We start from the raw sequence: 26270 nt of genomic DNA, 5'->3' as shown, positions 1-26270 counted from the left end.
GAAAGAATCAGAAAATTAGAGTAGATCAAATACAACTAATGAAATTGAAGTAGTAATAAAATAAAATAAAATAACTCCCAGCAAACAAAAGTCTTGGACCACATAGCTTTACAGACAAATTTTATCAAACATTCAAACAAGAACTAATACCTATTCTTCTCAAACTATTCCAAAGAATTCAAAAGATGTGAAGACTCGAAAACTATTTTTACAAGGCCAGCATTATCCTAATTCAAAAACCAGATAAAGACTACAAAGAAAGAAAATTATAGATGAATATCCCTGATGAACATAGATGATAAAATCCTCAACATAATATTAGCAAATCTAATCCAGAAATACATTAAAAAGATCAAGAGGGATTCATTCTGGGGATGCAAGTGTGTTACAATATTCACAAATCAATAAACATGGTACAGCACATAAACAAAATTAAGGATAAAAATCACATGATCCTATCAGTAGATGCAGAAAAAGCATTTGATAAAACCCAGCACCCATTTATGATACAAACTCTCAGCAAAGTAAGAATTAAGGGAACATATGTCAATGTAATTAAGGTCATATATGACAAACTTACAGCCAACATCATACTCAATGGGCAATAACTAAAACCATTTTCCCTAAAAGTAGAAACAATACAGGGATATCCACTTTTACCACTCCTATTCAACATAGTACTGGAAGTCCTAGCCACAGCAATCAGACAAGAAGAAGAAATAAAGGCATCCAAATTGGAAGGGAGGAAGTAAAACTCTCATTATTCATGGATGACATTATGTTATACCTAGAAACCCTAAAGACTCCACCAAAAAACTACCATAATTGATAACTGAATTCAGTAAAGTAGCAGGATACAAAATTAATATTCATAAATTGGTGGCATTTTTATATACCAATAATGAACTATCAGAAAGAGAAATTAAGGAAACAATCCCACCTACTATTGCAACAACAAAAAAAGAAGGTACCTAGGAATAAATTTAACCAATGAGGTAAAGGACCTGTACTCAGAAAACTACAGGACATTGAAGAAAGGCATTGAGGAAGATACAAACAAGTGGAAGTATATTCTGTGTACGTGGGCTGGAAGAATTAACATCATTAAAATGTCTATACTACCCAAATCAATCTATAAATTCAATGTAATTCCTATGAAAATACCAATGGCATATTTCACAGATCTAAAACAAATATTTCAAAAATTTACATGGAACTAAAAAGTCCCTGGATAGCTTCAGCAATCTTGATAAAGAAGAACAAAGTTGGAGGTATCATACTACCTGATATAAAACTATACTACAAGACCATTGCAATCAAAACTGTCCGGTACTGGCATAAGAATAGGATATAGATTAATGGAACAGAACAGAGAGCCCAGAAATCAACCCATGCCATTATGTTCAGTTAATATTTCACAAAGGAGGCAAGAGCATACAGTGGAGTAAAGACAGTCTCCAATAAATGGTGTTGGGAAAATTGGACAGGTATATGCAAAAAAATGAAACTAGACCACCAACTTATACCATAAACAAGAAAAAAACTCAAAATTGATAAAAGAATTAAATGTAAGATGTGAAACCATAAAAATCCTAGAAGAAAACATAAGCAGTAAAATCTCAGGCATCTGTTGGAACAATATTTTTGCTGATTTGTCCCTTTGGACAAGGGAAACAAAGGCAAAAATGATAAGTTGGACTACATCAAACTAAAAGGTTTTTGCACAGCAAAGGATACCATCAACAAAATGAAGAGGGAACCCAATAGAACATATTTGCCAATGATACATCTGGTAAGGGATTAATCTCTGAAATATATACAAAACGTATACAACTCAACACCAGGAAGACAAAAAACCCAATTTAAAAATGGGCAAAGGACCTGAATAGACACTTCTCCAAAGAGGACATACAGATGGCCAGTAGATATATGAAAAAAATGCTCAACATCCTTAATCAACAGAGAAGCACAAATTAAAACCACAAGGAGTTATCACCTCACACCTGCCAGAATGGCTATCATCAATAAATCAACAAACAACAAATTCTGTAGAGGATGTGGAGAAAAGGAAACCCTTGTGCACTGTTGGTGAGAATGCATTCGTACAGCGACTGTGGAAGGCATTATGGAGTTTCCTCAAAAAACTAAAAATGGAACTTCCTTTGACCCAGCAATCCCACTTCTGAGAATATATCCTAAGAATCCCAAAACACTATTTGAAGGAATATATGCATATGCACCCCTATGTTCATTGTAGTGTTATTTACAATAGCCAAGATCTGGAAAAAGCCCAAGTGCCCATCAGTAGATGAGTGGATAAAAAAGCTGTGATACATTTACACAATGGAATCTTACGTGGCTGTAAAAAAGAAGGAACTCTTACCCTTTGTGATGACATGGGTGCATCTGGAGATTATTGTGCTGAACAAAATAAACCAATTAGAGAAAGACAAATACCATACAATCTCACTTATATTTGGAATCTAATAAACCAAATAAACTGACAAACGAATGGAAACAGAGGCATGGATATATGGAACAGACTGACAGCTATCAGAGGGGAGGGAAAGTGGGGCAATGGATGAAAGAAGGTGAAGGGGTTAGGCAAAAAACATCTAATCTAATAATAGACAAATATGCAAATTGACCGCACCTTCGCTACACCTAAGCCATGCCCACCAGCCAAGCCATGCCCACCAACCAATCAGGACGAGTACGCAAATTACCCCAACAAAGATGGCGGCTAATTTGCATATCAAGACAGTGTAGAAAGAAGCCAAGAGCTGCAGAAGGGAGTAAAGCTTGGAAGAAGCAAGCAAGCGGGGGGGGGGGGGGGGGGGGGGGGCGGGGAGGAGAAGGGAGGAGCAAAGTCAGGGCCAGCGGCGAAGGGAAAAGCAGGCGGGCTGGAGGAGAAGGCGGGGCAGGCGACAAGGGAGGAACGGAGGCAGGGTAGAGTGCAGCAGGAAATCCTATTGCAGGATTTTTCCTGCAACGGGAACGCTAGTATATACATAACCCATAGACTCAGTCAACAGTGTGATGATAGCCAGAGAGCAAAGGGGATTATGGGTAGGTGGAGGTGGGCAAAGGGGAGTGGGGTGGGGAAATTGGGACAGAAAGAGACTTTGCTTGGGGCAATGGGCACATGATGCAGTGTGTAGATGATATTTTATTGAGTTGTATATTTGAAACCTATATGGTTTTGTGAACCAATGTCATCCTAATAATTTCAATTTAACAAAAAAGACTGGGAAGCTTGTGAGAAATAAATGGGCAAAGGAGGAGGAGCTGGTGGGAAAAAAAAAAAGCCATCATAAAAGAGAACCTCATGACAGTGTTGTTGTGGGAGCATGTGCTATGGCTGCACCTCCTGGGTGGGGCCTCCTCCCTGGGCCCAACTGCCACCATTTCCTCCATCCCTTGCTGTTTATGATCGAATCAGTAATGGCATCCTACTGTTGCTAGCCCCTGGGTGACTCCCCATCCCTTATTGGTTCTCAGAACCCTACACATGCCTCCATTTTGTGGAGTGGCCCTTGGTTTCCAGCCTGGACCCTGACTGATACCAGGATCTTCCCCCATCCCATCCATTCTTCCTTCATGAGTCAATGTGAGTAGAGACTTCTAATAGCCTTCCAGTATTCATTCTGCACTTTGTCCGTGTAACAGAACCCTGGGCATTGTGGTTCTTGGAAAAACCACTGTGTTCCTCTTTGAGAAACCACATTTTCCAGTGACCCTTGGTGCTACATGTGGATGTGGTTTGGCAATGTGAGCAGAAATGTCATGTGAAATTTTATGGAAACCTCCTTAATGGGCAGTCCTTTCTACCCTTTCCTCTTCCTTCTGTCTGTAATGTGGGTGTAGGGTGTGATGGCTGGAGCTCTAGGAGCCACCTTGGATGTAGGAGAATCAGGGCCATGGCCTCTGTTGGCATAATGGCTCCCTCTTAACAGCAGTAGACTGGTTACTTCCAGGTTTCTTGAGTACAGTTGTAAGAGAAATTTGCTGAATCAGGAGGAATGGAAGAATATGTTGTGGATGGCAATGCTCGGGAGGTGGCAAGAAGGGAAACAAGGGAGGGGTTTGCCTGGTGGCTGTTCTCTATTTTGTGTGTGTGTTTTTATGGTGTGGGAAATGTACTTGCTGGAGAATGTAGAAGGGGAATGGTAGGGCGAACAAGAACGGTTAAAGTGGTGACCTTGAAGACTGAATAAAGGACCAGACAGCCACAATGAAGAGTACAAAACGAATTTGGCTAAGGCTAATGAAAAGGAACAGAAAGCAGGTTCTTTTTTTTTCTTGTTCTTTTTTGTAATCCTCATCCCAAGACATGGTTAGAGAGAGGAAGGGAGAGAGAAAAACGTCGATTGGTTGTCTTCTGTACGTGCCCTGATTGGGGATTGAACCTGCAACCCAAGTATGTGACCTAACCGGGAATTGAACTGGCAACCTTTTGGTGCACAAGATGACAACAAACTGAGCCAGTCTGGCTGGGCGAAAGCTGGTTCCTTTAAAAGGTAAAAATCCAGAAAATACTCGCTCCCACCACCCCCAAATCTTTTGGTGAAATCTTTAATTGCATAATAGCATAATTCAGGATACTACAGAGTGGTAATTTGGCAATTTACAAGCTATTTTATCCATGTCGTTAGATCATTCAAATTACTCAGAACCCAGGGGATTAGTCTTTGTAGTAAAAGATATAGCTGGATAATTATTAAGCCCTTTTTTCACACAGAACTTTAAGAGGGGCCTGCATATAAACCTGTTTTATTAGTACAACATAAACCACATTTCCATCACATAGGCACCAAAGCCAAAATAAATTTTAACTGCATGTGAGTATAAACATGTATTATTACTTGCATTTTCCATGAAATGGTAATAAATCAGAGGCCTGTTGTCAATGTGCGTTTGCAAACCGGCAGCCATAAGAGCTGGGGTTAATTGTGACCTTTATGTTATTTGAACGTATTCAAAAATTTTATTATTATTAGAGGATAAGATGTGCTTGGCTTTCTTTGTATCAAATAAGAATATTTATTCTTAAATGACACACATCCTTAGAGACTTTAGAGCAAAACCTTTCATAATATTTAGCTGTTTTTAAATGTCAGGAGCAGTTGAGTTTATTACATGGCTGGTCCGTGCCATCGCCACAGGTCTCCTGCTTGTAGTGGTACTAACAGACTGTCAGTACATGGGTAGCATTTCCACATCTGGAAAATGTCCAGTTTCCTCATGGGGAAGGGGACAGGTGTTTTCCTCGGACTTGGTGAAGGGTTTTTTTGTGTGTTTGTGTTTGTTTTTGTATTTGGTTGGTTTAAGGGGAGATGTGAACTAAGAAGAGATTTTAGGAAAATATATCTTTCTCATCCATCACCCTGAAACCTATTAAAAGATCAGCTCATCCAGTAAATTTTGCTGATGCTAGCTGGAGGGCAGATTTGCATCAGGAATATTTTCAATACTGAAGGAGGGAGTCTTAAGCACAGAAGTTCTTCAGAAGCCTCCACTCCCATGTGCTGGGCATCCTACTTAACATTACTCCCAGGACTGCTTAGAGGACAGGAGAGGTGAGTGGAGAGGGCGTGAATTTTAATCTCTGTGATAATGCCCATGCACATGCCTCAGGCCCTGGAAAGCCTAATGCAAATATGAGGCAGTTTTACTCTTGACAGGAATTCTCTAAAATTTACCTGGATATTCTGATTTGAGGTATAGATGGGATGTGGCAAAGGTAGGTGTATAGTTGTCATATGGAAAATAATACAATAATTAATAAATAATACAAGAATTAACTGTTTCACAGACTCAACTGTAAATCTGTTTTGCCTCTCCTTTATTACTTTCATACATATGTACAGTTATATGTGTGTATGTGTGTGTGTGTATAACTGTACATATGTCTGAAAGGAATAAAGTTAATGTTGACCAATGGGATTAGATGAACTTTGGATCCCTGTCAACAATTTAGGGTCTTTAGGGCAGTGGAGGCAGAGGTTAGGTAGCAGTTAGGTGAGAAGACACTGGAGCAGGCATCTGGGTTCACACACTGCCTCCAGACTTTCTGCTGCATGGTCTTGGTCAAATCACTTTGCCTCCATTCTGTATAACAAAATAAGGATAATGATGTCACTGACCTCACTGTACTGGGTCGAGGACTAGATGAGGGACACGCAAAGCACTTGGTTGTACGCACTCAGAATTCTAGCTCTGGTGGTTATGATTCTTAGCAGTTTCTTAGCAGTCGGAAATTCCAACTGCACTAATTCATCCTAAATGCACCTCCTTCCCAATTTTGGATTTCAGTTTGTTTTACTCTGAGAAGCAATTTTTTAAAAACGAAGGGGTGTCTGTCGTTGCAGTGCAGCTTTGTGTGGTTTCTGTAATTAGCCACTCTGGTGCCATCTTCATTCTTTCACTCTAATGGCCAGCTCTGTTCGAAGGTTTGTGCAAAAAGAGATTCTGGGCCCAAAGACAATTCAACAATTGGATGACACATGAAATGAGGTTAAATTGAATTACAGTGCCCCTTGAACAACACAGGTATGAACTGTGCAGATCCACTTAGATGTGGATTTTTTTCAGTAAACACAGTAAAGGTATTTCTCTTCCTTGTTTTTCTTAAAATCTTCTTTTCTCAGCTTACTTTATTATAGTAATACTAGAGGCCCGATGCACGAAATTCATGCAAGAGTAGGCCTTCCTTCCCCCGGCTGCCGGCACCAGCTTCCCTCTGGCACCGGGACCCAGGCTTCCCTCGCAGCCCCGGCTTCATCCGGAAGGACGTCCGGTCTAATTAGCGTATTACGCTTTTATTATTATAGACAGTATGTAATACATATAACATACAAAATACGTGTTAATCGACTGTTTTACGATATCGGCAATAGGTGTTAGTAGTTGAGTTTTGGGAGCGTCTAAGTTACACATGGATTTTTTACTTCATGAGGAGTTGGTACCCTAACCCACGCATTGTTCAAGGGTCAATTGTAGAATAAACTTTCACCGAATCGTGCTTTACCTCTTTTTTTGTTTTTTTCTTTCTCCCTAGCTCTCACCTGAAGTTCAGCAACCTCACGCTAATTTCCACCCACGGACTCCCTGGGAAAAAACTTCTGGGCACGGAACAACGGAAGTTTTTAGCAAGCGAGTATGAATTCTATTTGCTTTATCCTTCCTAAATGTCCTAATGTTTAAGCTGTCATTTCTATGCTAAATGGATTTCAGATTGGAAAGAGGCAAGTGGTGGGCTTTTCTCCTGGAGTTCGGATGTCACTTAGGAGACACGGGTACGAACCTGCTGACGAGTGGATGGCAGGGCTGGGCTGCCCTTTCCTATTTGTGGGAAGACCTGTGCCCTCTTCCACACAATGGATGGAGCTCCTAACGCAGCCACCGTCTGCAGTGGAGTTCTGAGCGGCACTATAGAGCAGGAGAGCTGGGCGACTGTGGTTGCATCAGACCAGGCAACGCCCCCACAGTTCAGCATTGGGAGATAAAGGGCAGGCACCTGCCTGGGGGGTGGGTCTCACACCCACCCAGGTCATTCCTAATCCGGGCTGACCAGGCAAGACCTTCCAGGCCAGTCTAGGCAAGCTTTGCTGATTGCTCCCCGGTAGAATCCCATTTCATTATCACACAGCTTCCAGTAATTTTAATTTCCTGCAGCAAAACATGGGTACAAGAATGATTAGGCTCCCTGCCTCTAGAAACAGTGCTCACATTTTTTTAATGAGGAGGAAGGAAATTGTTCCCTCTCGGGGTATTCATTTTAGAATCCACGACAAAGAGACCCTCTTTCCTCTGTGAAAAGGGCTTACTTTGCCTTCAAACAGTGAGGCAGACTGTGAGAAAACCTACAGCTTTCCTGTTAGCAGAACCAGGCTCATTCTGACCTACTACATTTATCAGACCATGACTTTTTTTTTTTAAGAACATCATTAGGATGTGGTTTAAAAAAAAAAAAAAAGAAAAAGAAAAATCATGGGTTTTGAGCCAGGTGGATTCAGATTCAGATCCTGTTCCTACCAGAAAAGGATTTTCATTCCCTGGACTTGGGTTTTGTGTGTGTGTGTGTGTGTGTGTGTGTGTGTGTGTGTGTGTGTGTGTGTGTGTTTACTGTGAAAAGTGTATGATAAGCCAACCTTGCTGGACTTTTTTGTTAAAATTAGTATAACAATAAGTTCTGACAAAAAGTAGAGGGTCAATACATGTATATCCCCTCCTCTCTTTGCCCTCTTTCTAACGTACACGCTTCCCAGGAAATGCTGGTGTTATTGACAAATGTCTCCCAAGCAGTTTCACTCAGTCAGCGGGACAAAGGCTTGTCAGCCCCTGGTAGGTGTGCTGTGGGGAAGAGCCAGGAATGGCTTCCTGATGAGACAGCGTGTGGGATCTGCGTGTGGCTGGGTGGGAGTCCCCCGGGGCCCCTGGTTTGCTTGCCTCTCCACATTCTCAGCACAGCGGCCAGAACGATGCTGCACAAATGTGAGTCAGACCACGTCAACCCCAAACTGCCCCATGTGGTGGCTCCTAGCCACGTGTGGCTGTTTAGGTTTAAATTGATTAGAGTTAAGGTTTTTTAAAGTGATAACATACAAAAAGAGAGTAGGATAGTCTTGGTAGAAAGTCTTATTAAGAGTTTGCTTTTAGCCCAAACCGGTTTGGCTCAGTGGATAGAGTGTCGGCCTGCGGACTGTAAAGGTCCCAGGTTCGATTCCGGTCAAGGGCATGTACCTTGGTTGCGGGCACATCTCCAGTGGGGAGTGTGCAAGAGGCAGCTGATCAATGATTCTCTCTCATCGATGTTTCTAACTCTCTATCCCTCTCTCTTCCTCTCTGTAAAGAATCAATTCATCTGCAACCAACCCTCCATCCTCCTTACTCTGCTCCATTCCTTCTTGCTGCTGAAATCCTTCTAAATATTATATAATTTGCCTTTTAAAATATATATTAAAAAAAAAGAGTTTGCTTTTAGATATAAATCTTGATTTTGATGGCAGTATCATGCTCCATTTTATCTAAAAAAAAAGGATATTATGGAATCCACAAAACTATCAAAAAGGTTTTAAAACTTATTTAAAATGAAAAATAAGGCATCTGTCATAAAATGCTGTGGTTGACAACATTTTTATTGGTTACAGAATAATTATTTTTTAATGATGCCAGAAACATTTCTATATTGTGGGGTTTTTAGGTGATTCTGCTGTTAAAATGTTTGTAAATTTCTCAAATAAAATAAAAGCTTATTTTTAAGTAAAAAACAAATTGATTAGATTTAAATGAGATTTAAAATTCAGCCTCTCAATTATGCCAGCCATATTGCAAGTGCTCAAATAGCCACATGTGGCTTGTTAGCTGCCATGTCAGACAGCTACAGACCATTCCCATCATCACAGAAAGTCCTGGAATGCTCCAACCTGAAACCTACCCCGGTTCCCTTATTTCTTTGACCTCATCTTCTGCCATTGTTGCCCCTGTTCTTTCTACTCTACCCATACCAGCCTCCTCAGTACGCCTGAAACACCGCAGGCAGATCCCCACCATGGGGCTTTGCTTTTCTCTCTCCAAGTCTTTGCTTAACTGTCAACTTCTCGCCGAGACCTCCCCTGACCACCCATTCATCTGCAACCAACCCTCCATCCTCCTTACTCTGCTCCATTCCTTCTTGCTGCTGAAATCCTTCTAAATATTATATAATTTGCCTTTTAAAATTTTTTTTCTTCTTCATATTCTGGATCCTTCAACTGCAGTGTAAACTCCACAAGGGCAGGGATCCTTTGCCTCTTTGCTCACTGATGTGCCCCCAGCATGTAGGACAGTGCTTGGCACAGAGCAGGTGCTCAATGACTAATGTTGAAAAGGTGAAGGTTGTTACCTCCAAAAGTACCTGTGAGCGTCATCTTAGTCAGGTTGTGGGTAGAAACTAATTAACACAGCTCGGTGCCTCTGAATGGGTAACTGCGTGTCATCATTCTAGAAACTATACATGGAAACATAAAGAGGATGTTGCCTTTCAAATGGCCCTCATATTCCAATAAAGGAAGTTATCTTTGGTCATGGAGTTTAAAAAATAACAAGTGCATTGACATTCCTAAACTTAATAATTTCAATTCCTCATTTTAAATACGAATTCCAAACTCTGCCCTAACCAGTGTTGTGATTTATTTTTGTTGTTACTATATTTTTCATAAGCCAGTTTTTGTCTTCGCTCTCCGGCCCTGTCCAGCGTCTGGTGGAGGCGCTAGTGACATGCCAGAGACGCAGCAGAAGGGCAGGCAGTGGGAGGAGAGGGGAAAGCGGAAACAGGAGAAATCTACTAATCAGACAATCAGCCCTGAGTAACAGCGTTCATTGTGATGCTCCTCCTCCTGAGAGTCCTGATAAATCCTTTATGAAAACCTGCGAGGTTCTCTCCAGCTCTGAAGGGTTCTGACTCCACGGAGTGCGGGTCTCCACCGGACTTACACTGGCTCCCCTGGGGCTTGCTTCTAGTTTTGCATCTGGAGCGTTGACACAATGTCCCTTCCAACAATTTTCCCATCCTGCATTTCTGCTTTTTTTACTTCTTACCTGTCTCCAGAACGTTCTATGAAGACAACCTTTCACATTCTTTTCAAGTCAGGGTCAAGTTCACTTGAGAAACATCAAGTTTCATGGATGTCCCTTCTTTGGTTCCTTCTCCTTTTCCCAGAGGACCCTAATGGAGGTATTTCCTCAGGCCATGAGGCTGTCCCTGCCATGTTAGAAGCAATGCTCACTCACTATGCTTAGGAAATAATTTGGGGGAAATATCACTTATAACTTCCAATGTTTAGTTTCACCTACCTGATGAGTAAATTAAAGGAGCTCCAGAGTGGATAGGGATATCCCGAACAGATGGTCATCACCTCACGGCGACGTTCCAAACTGAGAAGAGCCATGGTAACAGACTATAAAAGCAGCACCCCACATTCTTCAGTGCTTCCTGTGGTTCCTAAAACCCAGTTCCCACCGCACGGAGCTTCACATGTGAACTCTGAAATCTGCGTGCTGACATTATCACACTATCGTCCTACGGTCGTTAAAAATAACATTGTCCTAGACTTCCCCAAATTTCCCCCGAGAGCTTTATCTTTGAGCAGATCCTCATAAGACTAATCCCTGTGCACTAACTACGTTTAATTTTTCCTCATCTTGGGCGGCTGACAGGGCTGTTCCTGTTATAAAGAGACTGATGCAAATAAGAGCAATCCTTTGTGGATCTCTCGTGAATGCACAAAATCAATGAGGTTTCTTGTTTTCCTGTGAAGCCACCAAAATGTTTTTTGTGTTTTTTTTTTAAAAAAGAAAGAATTTCATCTCACTCTCTATTATTTTCCTGTGACAGGCCAGCCCCCAATTTTCTTTTCTTATTAAGAAGAAATTTTCTTGTTTTTAAGTGTTGTTTCATGGAGAGACACAAAGCCCAGTGCTCCCTTCTCTTTCATGGGTGCCAGAGCGGGGCCTAATGTGCATCCATTACGAGAATTCTTTTTGTGTGTTGAGAGCAGACTCCTGAGTGGATCAAAAAGAAAAAATGTTCTTCCATTATCACTTTAGTCCTGTTTGCCTCCAAGGAGAGTAAACAGGATTATGTATCATTAATATTATTTAGAATAATACTCCTCACATATGCATCCCACTTGATAAAACAGCATCTCTTACATTCTCACATGCGTCCCTTACATTGGCCGAGGCATGCGGGGAGGAGAATTATCCCAGGTTGAGAGGTGAGGAAGCTGAGGTGTCGAAAGGGGATGCAGAGTCCCAGAGTCCAGTCTCCCTGGTGACACAGACCTTGGCACAGTGAAGCCTAGATTTAAATGAAACACTTACTATTCTGCCACCCTGCCCTCTTGCTATGGCATCAGAACAAGGTCACTAAGAGTGTCACATGTAGGAGGTCACACCTTCCAGAAAGTTCTGCAATAACTCTCACAAAACTCTTTTTAAAAAAACCAACACCAACAAGAAAGCCACTCCTCTCACATTATGGTAGAATACTCAAACTCAGGTGAAACCCAGACCAGAAAACCCAGGCACCCTGGACCTGCTGCTCGCAGAAGTACCCGTTCCCCCTAAGTCACCTCTGCCCTGCAGAGTGGATCCCGAAAGTCTCCAGGGACTGGACTTGCTTCTAACATAATTCCCTAATTGGCATCTTCTCTAAAGAAAACGTGTTTTAGTGTTTGGGCACAAATCCATACACTCATGCTAAGAATGAGAAATCTATTGAAAAGCACTAGCAAATAGGCAGGGTTCTCGATATTCAGGCCCTTGACCCCTGCCTTGGGGAATCCTGGGCAATGTCACTTTCTTCTTCCTCAGCCCCTTTCGGTCCTTTGTCACCAGGACAAGTCAACAGCCAAAGTAGTTTGTACTCACCATGAAATATAAGCAGAAGGATATATATATATATTTCAACACACACACACACACACACACACACACACCCTTCCTCCCTGTTGTGGGCTGGTCAACGCTAAGCAGAACAAAGATGTCATTGTGTGACTGTCTCATAACAAAAAATCTCCTGCTACGTAGCCTTGGTCCTGGTAAACCCACAGCAAGAGCACAGACTCAGCCCCACGGGGAGGAGTGGCGGGGGGGGGGAGGGCGGGGAGGGACCTGAACAGCTCGCCAGATGTCTAATTAATGCCCCCTGTCAGCTGCTCAAATGTCACTGACGGAGCGCCTCTCTCCGCAGCCAGAGTTATAATGATAAGGATCACGCATTGATGTCGCTGTGCTCCTGGGTCAACGTGGTGGTTGGTAGGATGACGGCCATAGACCGAGCAGCCAAGCACGTGGTGGTTTCCCAGGAAGATATTGTGCTCTATGACCACCTCATCCTCTGCACCGGGCAGCAGTACCAGGTGAGGCCGCGTGGCCGGCTGGGTGGTTAGTGTGTGCCAGGATCACGCACTCTGGGTGAAGAGCGCGCCTTCTCGCCCGGCAGCTGCCACTCTGTATTCATGAAAGCGTCCTCCAAAGCTCGCGCACGCGGCCAAAATTGTGTCCGAAACCCTCACGGAAACCCATTCCAAGAAAAGCATTCGGCTCAGGGATGAAAATGACAGCAGGTCGGGGAAATGTCACTCTCGACGCTGTTGTCCAGAAGCCTGACACTTGCCGCTCACCGGAGCAGCATCCAGACACAGCCCCGCGTGCGCTTGTGGAAATGAGCTTCTGCCTCGAGAGGCTGACATTTGGCGGCGGTGATGGGCTCACGCAGAAGTGTTTTAGACACGCACACCTCCTGTCAACCCTTGCTTTATGTTGTCTCTCTGTTATGAACCTAGGAAATGTGACCGATTGATTACCCCGTGACCATGCTGTCCACTTTTTTATGAAATTTTCAAACCTCCTTTGAGGAAAGCATTGCTGGATACAACTGAAGCTGTTGAATGTCTTGGGGAAGCAAATTGTTAACATTCTCACTTTGCCACCCACATAGCATTTCATGTGGCCCACAAACTAGGGCATCTCTGTCATCAAAAGAGATTTATTTTGTAACTTAACGATGGGGTCTTTTCATTACATTTCTCCCAGAGACCTGGATAGGCCAGCCTCCCTTTGGTGGGTTTGTTCCCGAGGAGTACGAAGTAACCCGTCCCCACCCCAGACACCACTGCCATATTCATGTCTTAGTTAGGCCATCTTGTGAATGGTCCTGGATTCGTGGGCGGGAGGGTAAGGGGTTGGGGGTAGGGGAGGAGAGGGTGCAGGTTTTCTTTCATAGCCAAGCCAAGGAGAAGCAGCGTGGGGGGGGGGGGGGTGGGGGACAGCTGAGCAACTGAGTATCACTTAACCTGCAGTTCTAAGCCTTGCCTACACACTGAGATCGCCTGGAGCACTTTTGAAATACACTCATGCCTGCTCCCAAGCCCAGAAGTGCTGTTTTAATTGTTCTGGGGTGGAGACTCGGGACTCAACCATCAGTATTTTTTTTAAAGCTCCCAGATGATTCTAAGTCCAGGTGAAGAACCACTGACTTGAACTTTCTCAACCTAAGAATCTCTCATCTGTACCTTAAAGGAGCACTTCTCCAAATGTAGTGTGTACATACGCCTTGTACATCTCATTCGAATGCAGATTCTGAGTGGGAAGGGGGCTGGGGCGACTGAGACACGCAGTTCTAACCAGCTTCCAGGTGAAGCCAGATACTAGCCCACACTCTGAGCCTCTGAGTAATTTTCTTTCCTTTTGTCTCCTTTTCTTTTTTCCTAGTTAAAGGATAAAAATAAACTCGAGGAATGCCTTATTTTGGCACTTAAGTATTCTTCTTTTTAAAGCATTATACCAGAAGAAAGCACCATGCACCCCTTTAGCTTGCCCCCCTTCACCTGCTCCACTGAGTTCCAGCTGCTGCCTGCAATCGCAGACTTTGGAAAATATGAGTGGCAGACTCGGGCATCTGCCCATGTGTGTCCAGCTGCCCCTTCAGCTTTAGCTGTGGCACATTAAGCTCTTGCCCTTTTCACAACAGGGAAAATGAATTGAAGAGTGATAAAAGGAGTTCCAATTTAATTTTTCCAGAAGGACATAAAAATTAAAGGTACATAGAGTGATACAAAAAAAAAAAAAAAAAAGCAGCTGAGTTCCCTTGGAGGTGGGGGGAGTCCAGTTGTTACTTCTTTTCTAATTTCCTTCTCCAACTTTCTCATGGTTTTGTCCCAATTTCATAATTTACAAAAAAAACAACAACAAAAGACCCACACACAACAAAAACCAAAATGGTGAAAATAAAGCAGAAACCCCAAACAAGAAGATATCTGTTATAAAATATAATTACAAGTCTTAACCTCAAATCAGACCTTTAAATGGCACCTACCATTCTAAAATAGTATGCAGTATTTTGATATCCAAATGCATATCACTTAATCTTGTTATCAGATAACCCATGCACAAGATAAAACATTAAATTGTACTGCAGGGTTGCATGTGAGGAAGGCTGTTCTCTCCCTCCAAGCCAGGGGCAACCACTCTGAGGCATTTTTATTGTTAGTTCTTCAATGCCTTTACCCCTGAACTCCATAATAATGCATTTGTAGAAGTTTTTTCCTTGATCTATCAACTTCTGGCACTATCTCTGACCTTTCCGTTTGGGAAGATGAAGATTACCTAGTTCACGTTCAGCACCCTCTGACCCCCGTCCGCACCTTGCCTATGGATTTGATTATGTTTATTGGTGAGTACATGCTGGTCCTGAAAAGCACTCTGAAACCACTCAATGTACAACTGAGGTCGCTGAGCCGCTCCCATGGCTCACGGAGAGTCCAGTCGTGCAGAGAGGGAGAAGTGCCTGCCCCTCACCTGGCTTGGGTTATCTCAAAAAGAGGAAGGATAAAAATCTGTCAACTCAGAGTCAAATGAGTCTGGTATTGACTACGAGAAGAGCGTGGTGGGGACTCTCAAAGGGGTGACACTCACTGGAAGCCAGCAGGCGGGGCAAGAACATCCAACCAGGCGAGAGATGTTGGCTAAGGCAAGCTTGACGTGGGTCAGCAACATGATGTGGTTGGTCTCCGTGGAGACTAATTACATCTTAGATGGGGTGGAGAAGAGCATGTTATCCAGAATGGTGCAGCCGCAGGAGAGAGCCTGCTACAAACACGTAGAAAAGAGAGGAGTGCACACCACTTGTAGAGCTGATGAGCCCCTTACCTGCTGAGCATGATTGTGTCAAAGAACATGTCACAAAAACAACTACACCTGGAGTATTGTATTTGTTTCTTGAAGTTATATTTAAGAAGGGAAAGAACAAGCTGAAAGCACGTCCAGAGACTCAAAGACACCCAAGATTTTTAGCCAGAGGGGTGAAGATTCAGGATGCTTAACCTCAAAAAACCTGAAGGGTTTTCATGTAGAAAACGAGTTAGACGTGTACATCATGGCCCCGGAGAGCTGAATTAGGACAGACCACCAGATGCGATGGGAATACAGTGCTGATTCATCCTAAGAAACAACTTCCCAAGAGTCGGGGTCTTTTCCAACAGGGGATGGCCATCCCCTGGAGACAGCAAGATGCCTCCACGGAGGCCTCACAAGTGGGGTGGGAACACCTGACAGAGTTTTGTCTTTGCCATTTGCCACAGTTGTGTTAACTGATGCAATCCTTGGGGTAACTCTCTGAGTTCCTACCACTTCCATCCCCATTTTATAGATGAGGGATCCAAGATGCAGTGAAGTTACGATGACAAAGTGACAGACTAGGAACCCTGGTGGTCTGACTCCAGGGCACGAGTTCTTCACCGCTGCCTCTGTCTCCTTGCTCTTTCTTCCTTCTTCCCTCCCCCCTCGCCACCCTCCCCCCCATACACACAGGTGTGGTCCAGGGACTCACTTGGTGGCTTTTGAAAGTCTTTACAACACAGAAATTCTAGAATTAACTGTTTATAGCTAAAGTCGAAAAGAAGAAGTTTGTTTCTTTCTCTCATTATAAATATCTGGAGAAAAGCAACTCAGCCTGGTAAGATAGCTCCCTGGTGACATCAGGAAACCAGGCCCTTCTAAATTCTGTTCTTCCATCTTTAATATGTGGCTTCCATCTCATTATCTTGAAGTGGCTGCTGTGGCGCCAGCCATTCCATTTGGAAGAAACAGGAAGGAGAAAGAACTAGAGCAAAATGACTTTTTATGTTGCCCCACCCAAGGACTCCTTTCCAACATGAAAATGTAATTTTTTAGCTAGGCATATTTCCCGAAGTCTGTTACTAAGAAAGGGAGACAGGATATTAAGTAGGCCACCAGCATTCCCCGCCACTGTTCACTTACTAACTTGCTGAAGGGTATGAGCTGGCCAACAGGTAGTGCTCAATCCAGAATTACCTGATGGAATGAATGGTTGAAAAGTTGTCTGCTGTTCTCCAATCACATGTTAGTGGCAGAAAACACTCATTTTGGTAGCCAGCATTGATGATACTTCTTCATTAAATATAGCCAGGCCTTCCTTTTCATCTTAATTCTCTCCCTTACTTTGATGACATAATATGAATTTTCTCATAGATCCTTTTTCATGTATTGAGTTCTGCTAAACTCTGTGCTGACAGATTAATGGGCCTTGGGATTTAAAATCCTAATTTTGGTTTTGCCTATTCTGTGAAAATGCCATTGTGTGAATATGAAAAAAAAAATATATATATATATGCATATAATCCCATTATTTTTTCTTTAATTTCTCTAATTCTTTATAGTTTATAAACATGGAAAAATGCCACATATTTGAGTGTACACAAGAATGATATGGGTGATAAAAATACAATTCTATTTCAGGATTGTAGTAAGCCAATTTTCATTTTGGACCTTATTCTTCTTTTCCCTTCTCTTCCTTGTTTCTTAAACCATACACCCACTATTTGAAACAATAACCATTGATAGTTTTATAATTTGACTAGCTCTCAATTTGTTCTTTAGCCCTGCCATTTTCTGCCAAGGACTTTTCCTGATTTGTTAAAGCATGACTTCCTAAACAGGAATAATGTTTCCCAAATTTCATTTTCTTCTATACTACAATACTTATTGTAATTCTGGTGAGATTTCAAACCTCCAAAGCACAGTATTCAATATTGTGCACCTTGAACCATCCACCAAAGCCCTCAGTGGACTGCTTTTATAGTAACTATGAATACAGTAATGCCAAAATTCTAGTATGACATGATTAAACAAAGCATATTGCTAATATGATAATTTTACCTCCACAATTTCAGTTGAGTTTTCTTTTTACTAAATGAAATGCTACTGCAACTTCTTCATGGAGAGAGGACATCCAGTTTTAAAACTTTGATTTTTTAAAAATTAGCTAATCCAGTTTGCAATGGAATTAAATACATCACAGTAATGTACCGTGGCTTTACCATTTCTGTTGAGGAAGAATATAACCAAAAACGTCCCTAAAGGTCACCTGTTCAAGCACCAGCCAGCATTCACATCTACCCCGTACAACAAGGCACTTTTCAAGAGACAAGAACTTCCTCTGCACCCACATTCACCTCTACTACAAGTGAGCTTTTTGCCCAGCGTGTCTGAGTGCCACCCCTGCCTCACCACCCTGAGGCCTTGTACCACGAAAATGTCAGGCAGCTAGTGCAGGTCTTCTAGCAGAGGCATCAAGTTACCTGTAAATCTTGCTCACAGTGTTGGCCTCGTTATCATCCACATAATCACCTGGCTGCCAAATGGAAATTGGAGAGGTGAAAGTTTGGCCCACTGGGCAAACTCACTCCACTGTGCTGTTTTACTTGGCGTTCACAGTGGTGTTTGTTTTATTTTAATTTGAACTGAAATAATTATAATAATAATAATACACCAAGAGTCCTCGGGAAAATAAAAGTACCTAGCATTTCTTGAGAAATCACATCTGGCCATACTGAATCCACACTCTATCCTGGCAACAACTGGGTGGAGTTGAGTCATGGCCGAACTCTGACCAGAGCCCTTCAGTTTGCCACAGAGTCCTTGACACTGAGGTCAAGTGTCAGCATCATCCTTTACTGTGTTTTTACTGTTGCTTTCCTTACAGTGTCCGTTTTTACTCTGTGTCTAAAGTGAGAATAGAAGTTATACTGAGCGGGCTCTGTGTTGAGAGAGATGGAGATGGGGATGAGAGAGAGAAACTATCTAACAAAGTGAAGAATGATCCTACAGTTTTCATAAGTAAACAGTAGCCCACTTTCCTCATTTTCTTTTCTGCCTGGAGCCCATATGCACTTGGATTTCAACCCCTGATATACTTGCTTCTGTGCAGATTGTTCTCACCAAAAATGGCCACACCAATCCAGTTCCACGTGTTTTCCCATCGCTTCACTGCCCTGCAGGAAGAGGTGGGTTTTAGGTTTCCTCCTCTTGACCCTCGGCAGGCGTCTAGAATATAATGACCTCCATGAATAGAATATGGTGGAAGGGACACCACTAGAATTCCAAGATGAGATTAGAAAAAAACACAGAGCTCTCCGGACTGGTTTTTTTCTCTCGGGGCACTTGCCCTGGTAACCCAGCCACCGTGCTGTAAGGAAGCCCAGACCACATGGAGAGGCCACGTGTGGATGTTCCAGCCAACAACCCCAGCTTAAATCCCAACCCACAGCCAATATCAACTGCTAGACGTTTTTGTCATTTTTGGATCCCAGCAAGTTTTCTAGAAGAAAGAAAAAGGATTGCGAGAGCTTATCTCCAAATGATTTCAGCGCCCAGCCTTCAAGTCACACCAGCCTTCAAGTCTTCCCACTGAGGCTTCTGACATTGTTCACATAGAAAACTGCCCCCCCGCCCCCGCCCTGTCTGAATTACTGACCTTCAGAATCTGTAAGCGTTTTTACACCATTGACTTTTGGAATAATTTGTTACACAGCATCATATAATCAGAGCAACTCCTTCTGAGAATTAGCTTGTTTCAATTACAAGAATTGTATCTGGGGACAGAAAAAGGCCTGGCTATACCAGACATTGCTATGATTGATTGATTGATTGATTGATTTAGTACTATATCAGTGCTTCATCTGTTACCACTGAAATAAGCATTTCTCTGTAACATACCTCAGGTCCCATGCCCTACAGGGGTTGATATTGGTCAACACCTGACAAACAGAGACATTCCAGACAGTAGTAAGCAGCGATACACTGGTCAAGTTCCTCGTAATCATTTCACTCTCAATGATGAAGAGGACTGCTTGAAGGCCCAGATTTGGATAAGAAACAACTCCATCATCACAGAAGGTGAGGATGTTGGTAACTGCACATCTTTTCAGAACAGTGTTGTTTCTTTAATAATGAATCTAATTCTTCATCTAGTTCCAGTATTTAATTAATGCCTAATTAATTCCAACCAAATCATTCATCTGTCATGCTTTGTTTTCCAGATTAATTTACAACTTGTTGTCATTTTTGGATCCCCAGCATGTTTGCTGGGGGAAAGAAAAAGGCTTGAGATAGTTTAATTAACTATAATTATTTTATTATACAAAATGAATATCCAAAGAGCAAAGCATGGCTAAAATCATTAACTAATTAAAGAATAATTTAATAAGCAAACATGTTTAGCAATTATATGGAAAATATGTCTCCTTTTGTGAAGCTGAAAAGATCGGGGAAGAAAAAGGAGTGTCTGTGTCGGAAGGGCTCTTTTCTTCCTTTCACCAGCCATTGTTCTCTTGCCTGGTGTTGCCGCACAGGCCTTCCCACAAACACACAACCTCAAGCTGCATGCCACTTTTTGAATCAAAATGAGAGCAGGAAGCATTTGTACAAATGCCTCTGCCACTCAAAAGTGTCTGTTCAAGCGTCATCCTCTCTATTGCTTGGATTAAATTAAAATTGTTGGACTGATAAAACAACTAGAACCGGGCTGGTTACCTATTTGTCCTTTATTGAACCCTGGAGAACACAGTGCAGCCCTTTCTTTTACCAAAAGCGCCGGCAGGGCTGTTGACTTGGTCGGGTTATAAAACCACCCAAGGAGAGTTGAGATTCTAACCCAGACCTTGGATTCAGTTCAGGGATGTAAAAGTCACTGAATGCCCAGAATGTGGGGAGCAATATGTAAAATGTAATATATACATGTATTTAATATATATTTAAATATAATTATATTAGTTAATATAATTGCTACATTAAATCTAGTTTCTTCTGATTTTTGGTGGGAGATTTAGGTACGTGTTGAATTTTGTCAAGTTACTGCATTTACTACATTAAAAAATTATTAGTTGGCCGAAACCGGTTTGGCTCAGTGGATAGAGCGTCAGCCTTCGGACTGAAAGGTCCCAAGTTCGATTCTGGTCAAGGGCATGTACCTTGGTTGCGGGCACATCCCCAGTAGGGGGTGTGCAGGAGGCAGCTGATCGATGTTTCTCTCTCATCGATGTTTCTAACTCTCTATCCCTCTCTCTTCCTCTCTGTAAAAAATCAATGAAATAAAAAAAATTATTAGTTTATTACATTAAAAATAAAAAATAAGTATCAGATGAGATCAGTACATTGCGGGATTCAATGCGCTAATACTTTATAGGCTATTTGCACCTAAATTCATAAGTGAGATTGGCCTGTAGTTTTCTCTTTTATGCTTTACTTGCCAAGTTTTTGGAATCAAGTCTATACTAGCCCCACAAAATGTTTTTTAGGAAGTTTTTCATAATTTCCTGGGGCCTGACATATTTCTTGTAACCTAAAAGTTGAACAGAAATCACCTGTAAAACCAGCTGGGCCTGGAACCTTTGGGAAGAGTTAGAATATATAGATATATACTGGGGACCAGGCTTAAAACTTGTTAAAGTATTGTCATATTTTGTATTATTTACAGTTTTGCATTTGAATGTGTTTAAACCTGTTTCAACATTTTAGTCATTCTTTAATCACTGCCCGATGACCTACTTAGACCTAGAAAATTCTCTAATCTGGGGGTCAGCTGACTTTTATTATAAGGGCCAGATTGTAAATATTTTGGACTATGCAGGCCATATGCTCTCTGTCCCAATGACTCAACTCTGCCATTGTAGCAAGAAAGCAGCATAACCAATATGTCAATGAATGGGCATGGCTGTGTTCCAATAAAACTTTATTTACAAAAATAGGTGATAAGACATAGTTTGCAGAAGTCTGCTTTTATCCACACAGTTTGTGACAAAGCATTACCATTTCATCAAGTCCAGATGTCAAAATGTACCTTAAATTCCCAGAAAACATAAAAACATGTCTTGGGAGCGTGTCTAATCCTATCATGCAGGGTTTTAACTTCAAACAGTTGGCTGTTTGACATATTAGGACTAAGGAATACTTTAACAATAAAGAGGGCTTTGAAACTGGCAATGCGAGTTTTTAAGGTTGACTGTATGTGGCAGAGACTTTAGAAATCCCAAATCACTGTGCTTTCCTTCGGATGCCTTCTTTTTTGTCCTCTTGGTTCTTAGATGGGCAAAGATCATCAGTGCTATTCTGTTGACTAATTGTTACAAATGGTGATACTCTGGTGCCACCTAAGAGAAATGTTTTTGTAAGATTTAAGTATGTCTCCAATCAACCACTGCATAAAACCCCTCTGAGTGCCTGCTTTTGTCCACCAAACAGCCTGGATAAGAAGGATGTAAACATTAGGTTTTTTTTTTTTGTCTTAAATGTAGGCTATTTTTTCCCCCAGGTCTAATGTTTTATGACATTCCAAAGCACCTCCCAGGTAGGTACTCTTATTGTTTAGATGCTGGCCCCAAGATCTGGGAGGCATCTGAGATATCTGGCCTGACCAAGTTAATTCAACTCTGTGCAATGGCCCTTTTCAAATCACTTCCCATGTGAGAAAAGTTAGAAAGGAAACTGTTAACCTCCTGCCTTAAGGGAGCTCTTTCTCTGTGTAGCTTTTCCATAATTAGAGTCATATTCAGACTTGAATTTAATTAGTCCCATTCTAGATAATATGTTCCTCATATGGGTTGTTGTGAGATAAATGAGATAAATAAGACATAACATGTCCAACTCAGAATAGCGTTTCAAACATAGTGAGAGTTCAATAACATAGGCTGTTATTAGCATTACTATTACTACTACCGCATGTGATGTAGTTATGGCTACACCGAAGTTTCCCCAGAATGGAAGTCTCAGCTCCTGCTGTCCTGGTGACAGCACAGCCCGGGACACAGTCTCTGCACAAAAGATGGGGATCTGGGCACAGCAGGTGCCAGTCTGGTCGTGGAGAGGCACCTGGCCTTGATGATAGCCCTGGAGACTGTGAAGTTCGACAAGGTTTCCTGAGAAAAGAGGTTTTGAGCTCAGCCATAAAGAAGGGCAGGAAGAGCCAATAGAGAGAAGTGGGGGAGTTTTATTTGTGTACAAAAGACAATGGCCCAACAACTTGGACTGGGCAGATTCTTGAAGGGCAACAGAGGGAGATGAAGTTGAAGGAGTGAGTGGAGGATCGCAGGGTCCAGGCAAGTGCAGGTTTAACTGGCTACTTTTTAGGGGTTGGGGAACGAGTGAAGGGGTAAGTCAGTGCACAAAACAGCAACTTTGGAAGATGCACCTTCTGTTTGTAGCATCCATCCAGCAGAGAGAGAGAGAGAGAGTGATCAATAAGAATGAGCTGAAGGCCACAATACTGAGTTGGAAATGGGGTGGCTGTGCATTCCAAGTCAGTCATGGGATGATGGTATTTGAAGCTAGAAACTGGAAGCCTAGCTGTATTCTGTATTCATTACCATCCCTCCACCTGCCAGTTCTTGCTTCCTTTTCATATCGCCTTAATAAACCCAGGAAGAATGTGGACATTTATCATGAGAGTTAGCTTTTTCTCCTTCAGGGCTAATTTTCTCTTCTCAATTGATCAGGGTGGTGTTGATGGGAAGTTGCTGAGGATAGGACTCTTCCCATAAGAGTCTGAGGGAAAATATTTCTTGTATCTCATCGGCTGTAATGAGATATCCATCCAGGAATCGCACCCAGAATCCTGGAAAATGCCAGGCCTTATGTTGCTGATGCACAGGGACTTGAAGAAAGGGGCTTGTTTGCTGAGATCAGTGGAAGGGTTGTTTTAGGAGGAGAAGTGGATGCTGGAGAGCAGAAACAATGGAGGGTTGCTAGGAGGAGGCTGGCTCTCCTCTGAATTTCTGTTCATTGAAACTACACAGATACCAGCCCAACACACCACTCTCCTCCAAGTAGCTGTTTTATCACTCCTTCCTCTGCTTCCAGAGGAGAAACCGTGGTTCTGTAATGGAGTTAGTCCAGTGTGAAGGAAGTAGTTTTCTGGGCTCTAGAGTTGGATGGGTTTACAGATGTCAAATATTCTAACCTATAGAACTGCTCCAGCATCCGGAGAATGGCTGATGTCATGGGCTCAAATGCTGCTTTCAACTGCAAACAAAACCAAACCTGGAGGGCTCAGCCATGGAGAGTCAGGGATGTGGGGGGTGTTCAGATAGAACTCCGCAACCTAATCTATAATAATAAAAGTGTAATATGCTAATTAGACCGGATGTAGCCAGGGCTGTGAAGGAAGCCCAGGTCCCGGGTGCCTGCCGGCAGTTGGAGGGAAGCCTGGGTCCCGGGTGCCAGAGGGAAGCTGGTGCCGGCAGCTGGGGGAAGGAAGGCCTACTCTTGCATGAATGTCATGCATCGAGCCTTTAGTACATTATAACAGCTTACCGCATTAATTGCAACTAATTGAAATTTATCTGTTAATACCTCTGTACTTTCCATGAAAATGAAAAGTAGAATAAAAGTAAAGTTAAAATAATTGCCTTAATGGCACGAAATGGATCAGTTATTTTCATCTTTAGCTAAATACAGTGTACTGCCTTATTAAAAGCATGTTTGTAGGAAAAGTATAACATTAAAATTCCAGTGCATGAATCACTGAACAAAGCCCTTTTAATGTTATATCTAATATATTCTTCCCTTTTTATTTGGCAGAGCAAAATGGAACAGGTCATGTTTGGGTTATAGAAATCTTATGCTTTGACTTATAAAAAATAAAAAAAGCATTCTCCGGTCTATTCCTGAACATAATATGTTTGTTTTTATTTAAATCATTTTTTTATTTTTCAATTATAGTTGACTTACACTATTATATTAGTTTCAGATGTACACTCCCGTGATTAAACATTTATATAACTTATCAAGTAATCATCCTCATAAATCTAATACCCATCTGACACCATACACAGTTATTAAAATATTATTGACTATATTTTCTATGTTGTAATGTATATCCCCAGGACTATACTGTAACAACCAATTTGTACTTCTTAATCCCTTCACCTTTTCACCCATTCCCTGCATCCCCTTTTCATCTGGCAACCATCAAAACGTGCCCTGTATCTATGAGTCTGTTTCTGTTCTGCTTCTTAATTTACTTTTTTTAGACTCAGTTATTGAGAGATATGTATTTGTTGCCATTTTAATGTTCATATTTTTTATTTTTAAAAATATTTTTTAAAGGAAGACCCTTTAACATTTCATGTGATACTGTCTTGGTAGCAATGAATTCCCTAAGCTTTTTTTTTTTTTTTGTCTAGAAAGCTCTTTATATGCCCTTTGATTATGATAGCTTTGCTGGGTAATCTTGGTTGTAAGTCCTTGCTTTCTATCACTTTGAATATTTCCTGCCAATCCCTTCTGGCCTGTGAAGTTTCTGTTGAGAAATCATCTGACAGTCATATGGGTGCTCCCTTGTAGGCAACTAACTGCTTTTCTCTTGCTGCTTTTAAGATTCTCTCTTTGTCTTTAACTCTTTGCATTTTAATTATGATGTGGCTTAGTGTGGGCCTCCTTGGGTTCATCTTGTTTGGGATGCTGTGCTTCCTGGACTTGTATGTCTGTTTCCTTTACTAAGTTAGGGAAGTTTTCTGTCATTATATTTTCAAACTAGAGGCCCAGTGCATGAAATTCATGCATGGAGGGCAGGGGTGTCCCTCAGCCCAGCCTTCACCCTCTCCAATCGGGACCCCTCGGGGGATGTCCGGCAGTCGGACATACCTCTCGAAATTTGGGACTGCTGGCTCCTAACAGCTTGCCTGCCTGCCTGCCTGAGCGCCCCTAACCATCTCTGCCTGTCTGATTGCCCCTAACCCCTCTGCCTGCCTGCCTGGTCGCCCCTAACCACCTCTGCCTGCCTGCCTAATCACCCCTAACTGCTCCCCTGCCTGCCTGATCACCTCTAACCTCCTCTGCCTGCCTGACTAATCACCCCTAACTGCTCCCCTGCTGGCCTGATCGCCCCTAACTACTCCTGCCTTGGCCCCCGCACCTGGGACCCAGGCTTCCCTCCTCTGGCTGGCCGCAGGCACCTGGGACCCAGGCCAACTTTGCCCAGGCCAGCAGCAGGCACCCAGGACCATGGGCAGCTTCGCCCTGGCCCGGCTTTGTCAGGAAGGACATCCAGAAGGTCATCCAGAATATGTCGGTCTAATTAGCATATTACCCTTTTATTAGTATAGATAGGTTTTCAATTTCTTGCTCTCTCCCTTCTTATAGCACCCCAACTTGCATGAATGCTGGTACACTTAAAGTTGTCCCAGAGGCTCCTTAATATCTTCATTTTTTAAAAATTCTTTTTATTTTTGCTGTTCTGATTGTGTGTTTTTTTGCTTCCTTATATTTCAAGTCACTGATTTGATTCTTGGCTTCCTCTACTGTACTGTTTATTCCATGTAAATTATTTTTTATTTCAGTTAGTGTATTCTTCATTTCTGAATGGTTCCTTTTGAGGTTTCTGTGTCATTTTTTAATGTTATTGAAGTTCTCATTAAGTTCATTGAGCA

The 26270-nt window shown here is 42.2% G+C and overlaps 1 protein-coding gene across 3 annotated transcripts in view; it reads left to right on the top strand.

Annotated features, from left to right (window-relative positions):
* The window catches only part of CFAP61 (cilia and flagella associated protein 61), a 242240-nt gene that overhangs the window by 141132 nt on the left and 74838 nt on the right, over positions 1-26270 (top strand). For all 3 annotated transcript variants that reach the window (XM_054724456.1, XM_008141292.3, XM_054724457.1), the window contains 3 exons: positions 7061-7159; positions 12737-12905; positions 19569-19743. In XM_054724456.1, the coding sequence (XP_054580431.1) occupies positions 7061-7159; positions 12737-12905; positions 19569-19743 (443 nt within the window). The remainder of the gene's footprint in view (positions 1-7060; positions 7160-12736; positions 12906-19568; positions 19744-26270) is intronic.

The sequence above is a fragment of the Eptesicus fuscus genome, chromosome 12, assembly GCF_027574615.1.
Source record: "Eptesicus fuscus isolate TK198812 chromosome 12, DD_ASM_mEF_20220401, whole genome shotgun sequence".
NCBI lineage: Eukaryota > Metazoa > Chordata > Mammalia > Chiroptera > Vespertilionidae > Eptesicus > Eptesicus fuscus.
The sequence above is the reverse complement of the archived record's forward strand: the minus strand, read 5'-3'. Positions and strand labels throughout refer to the sequence as shown.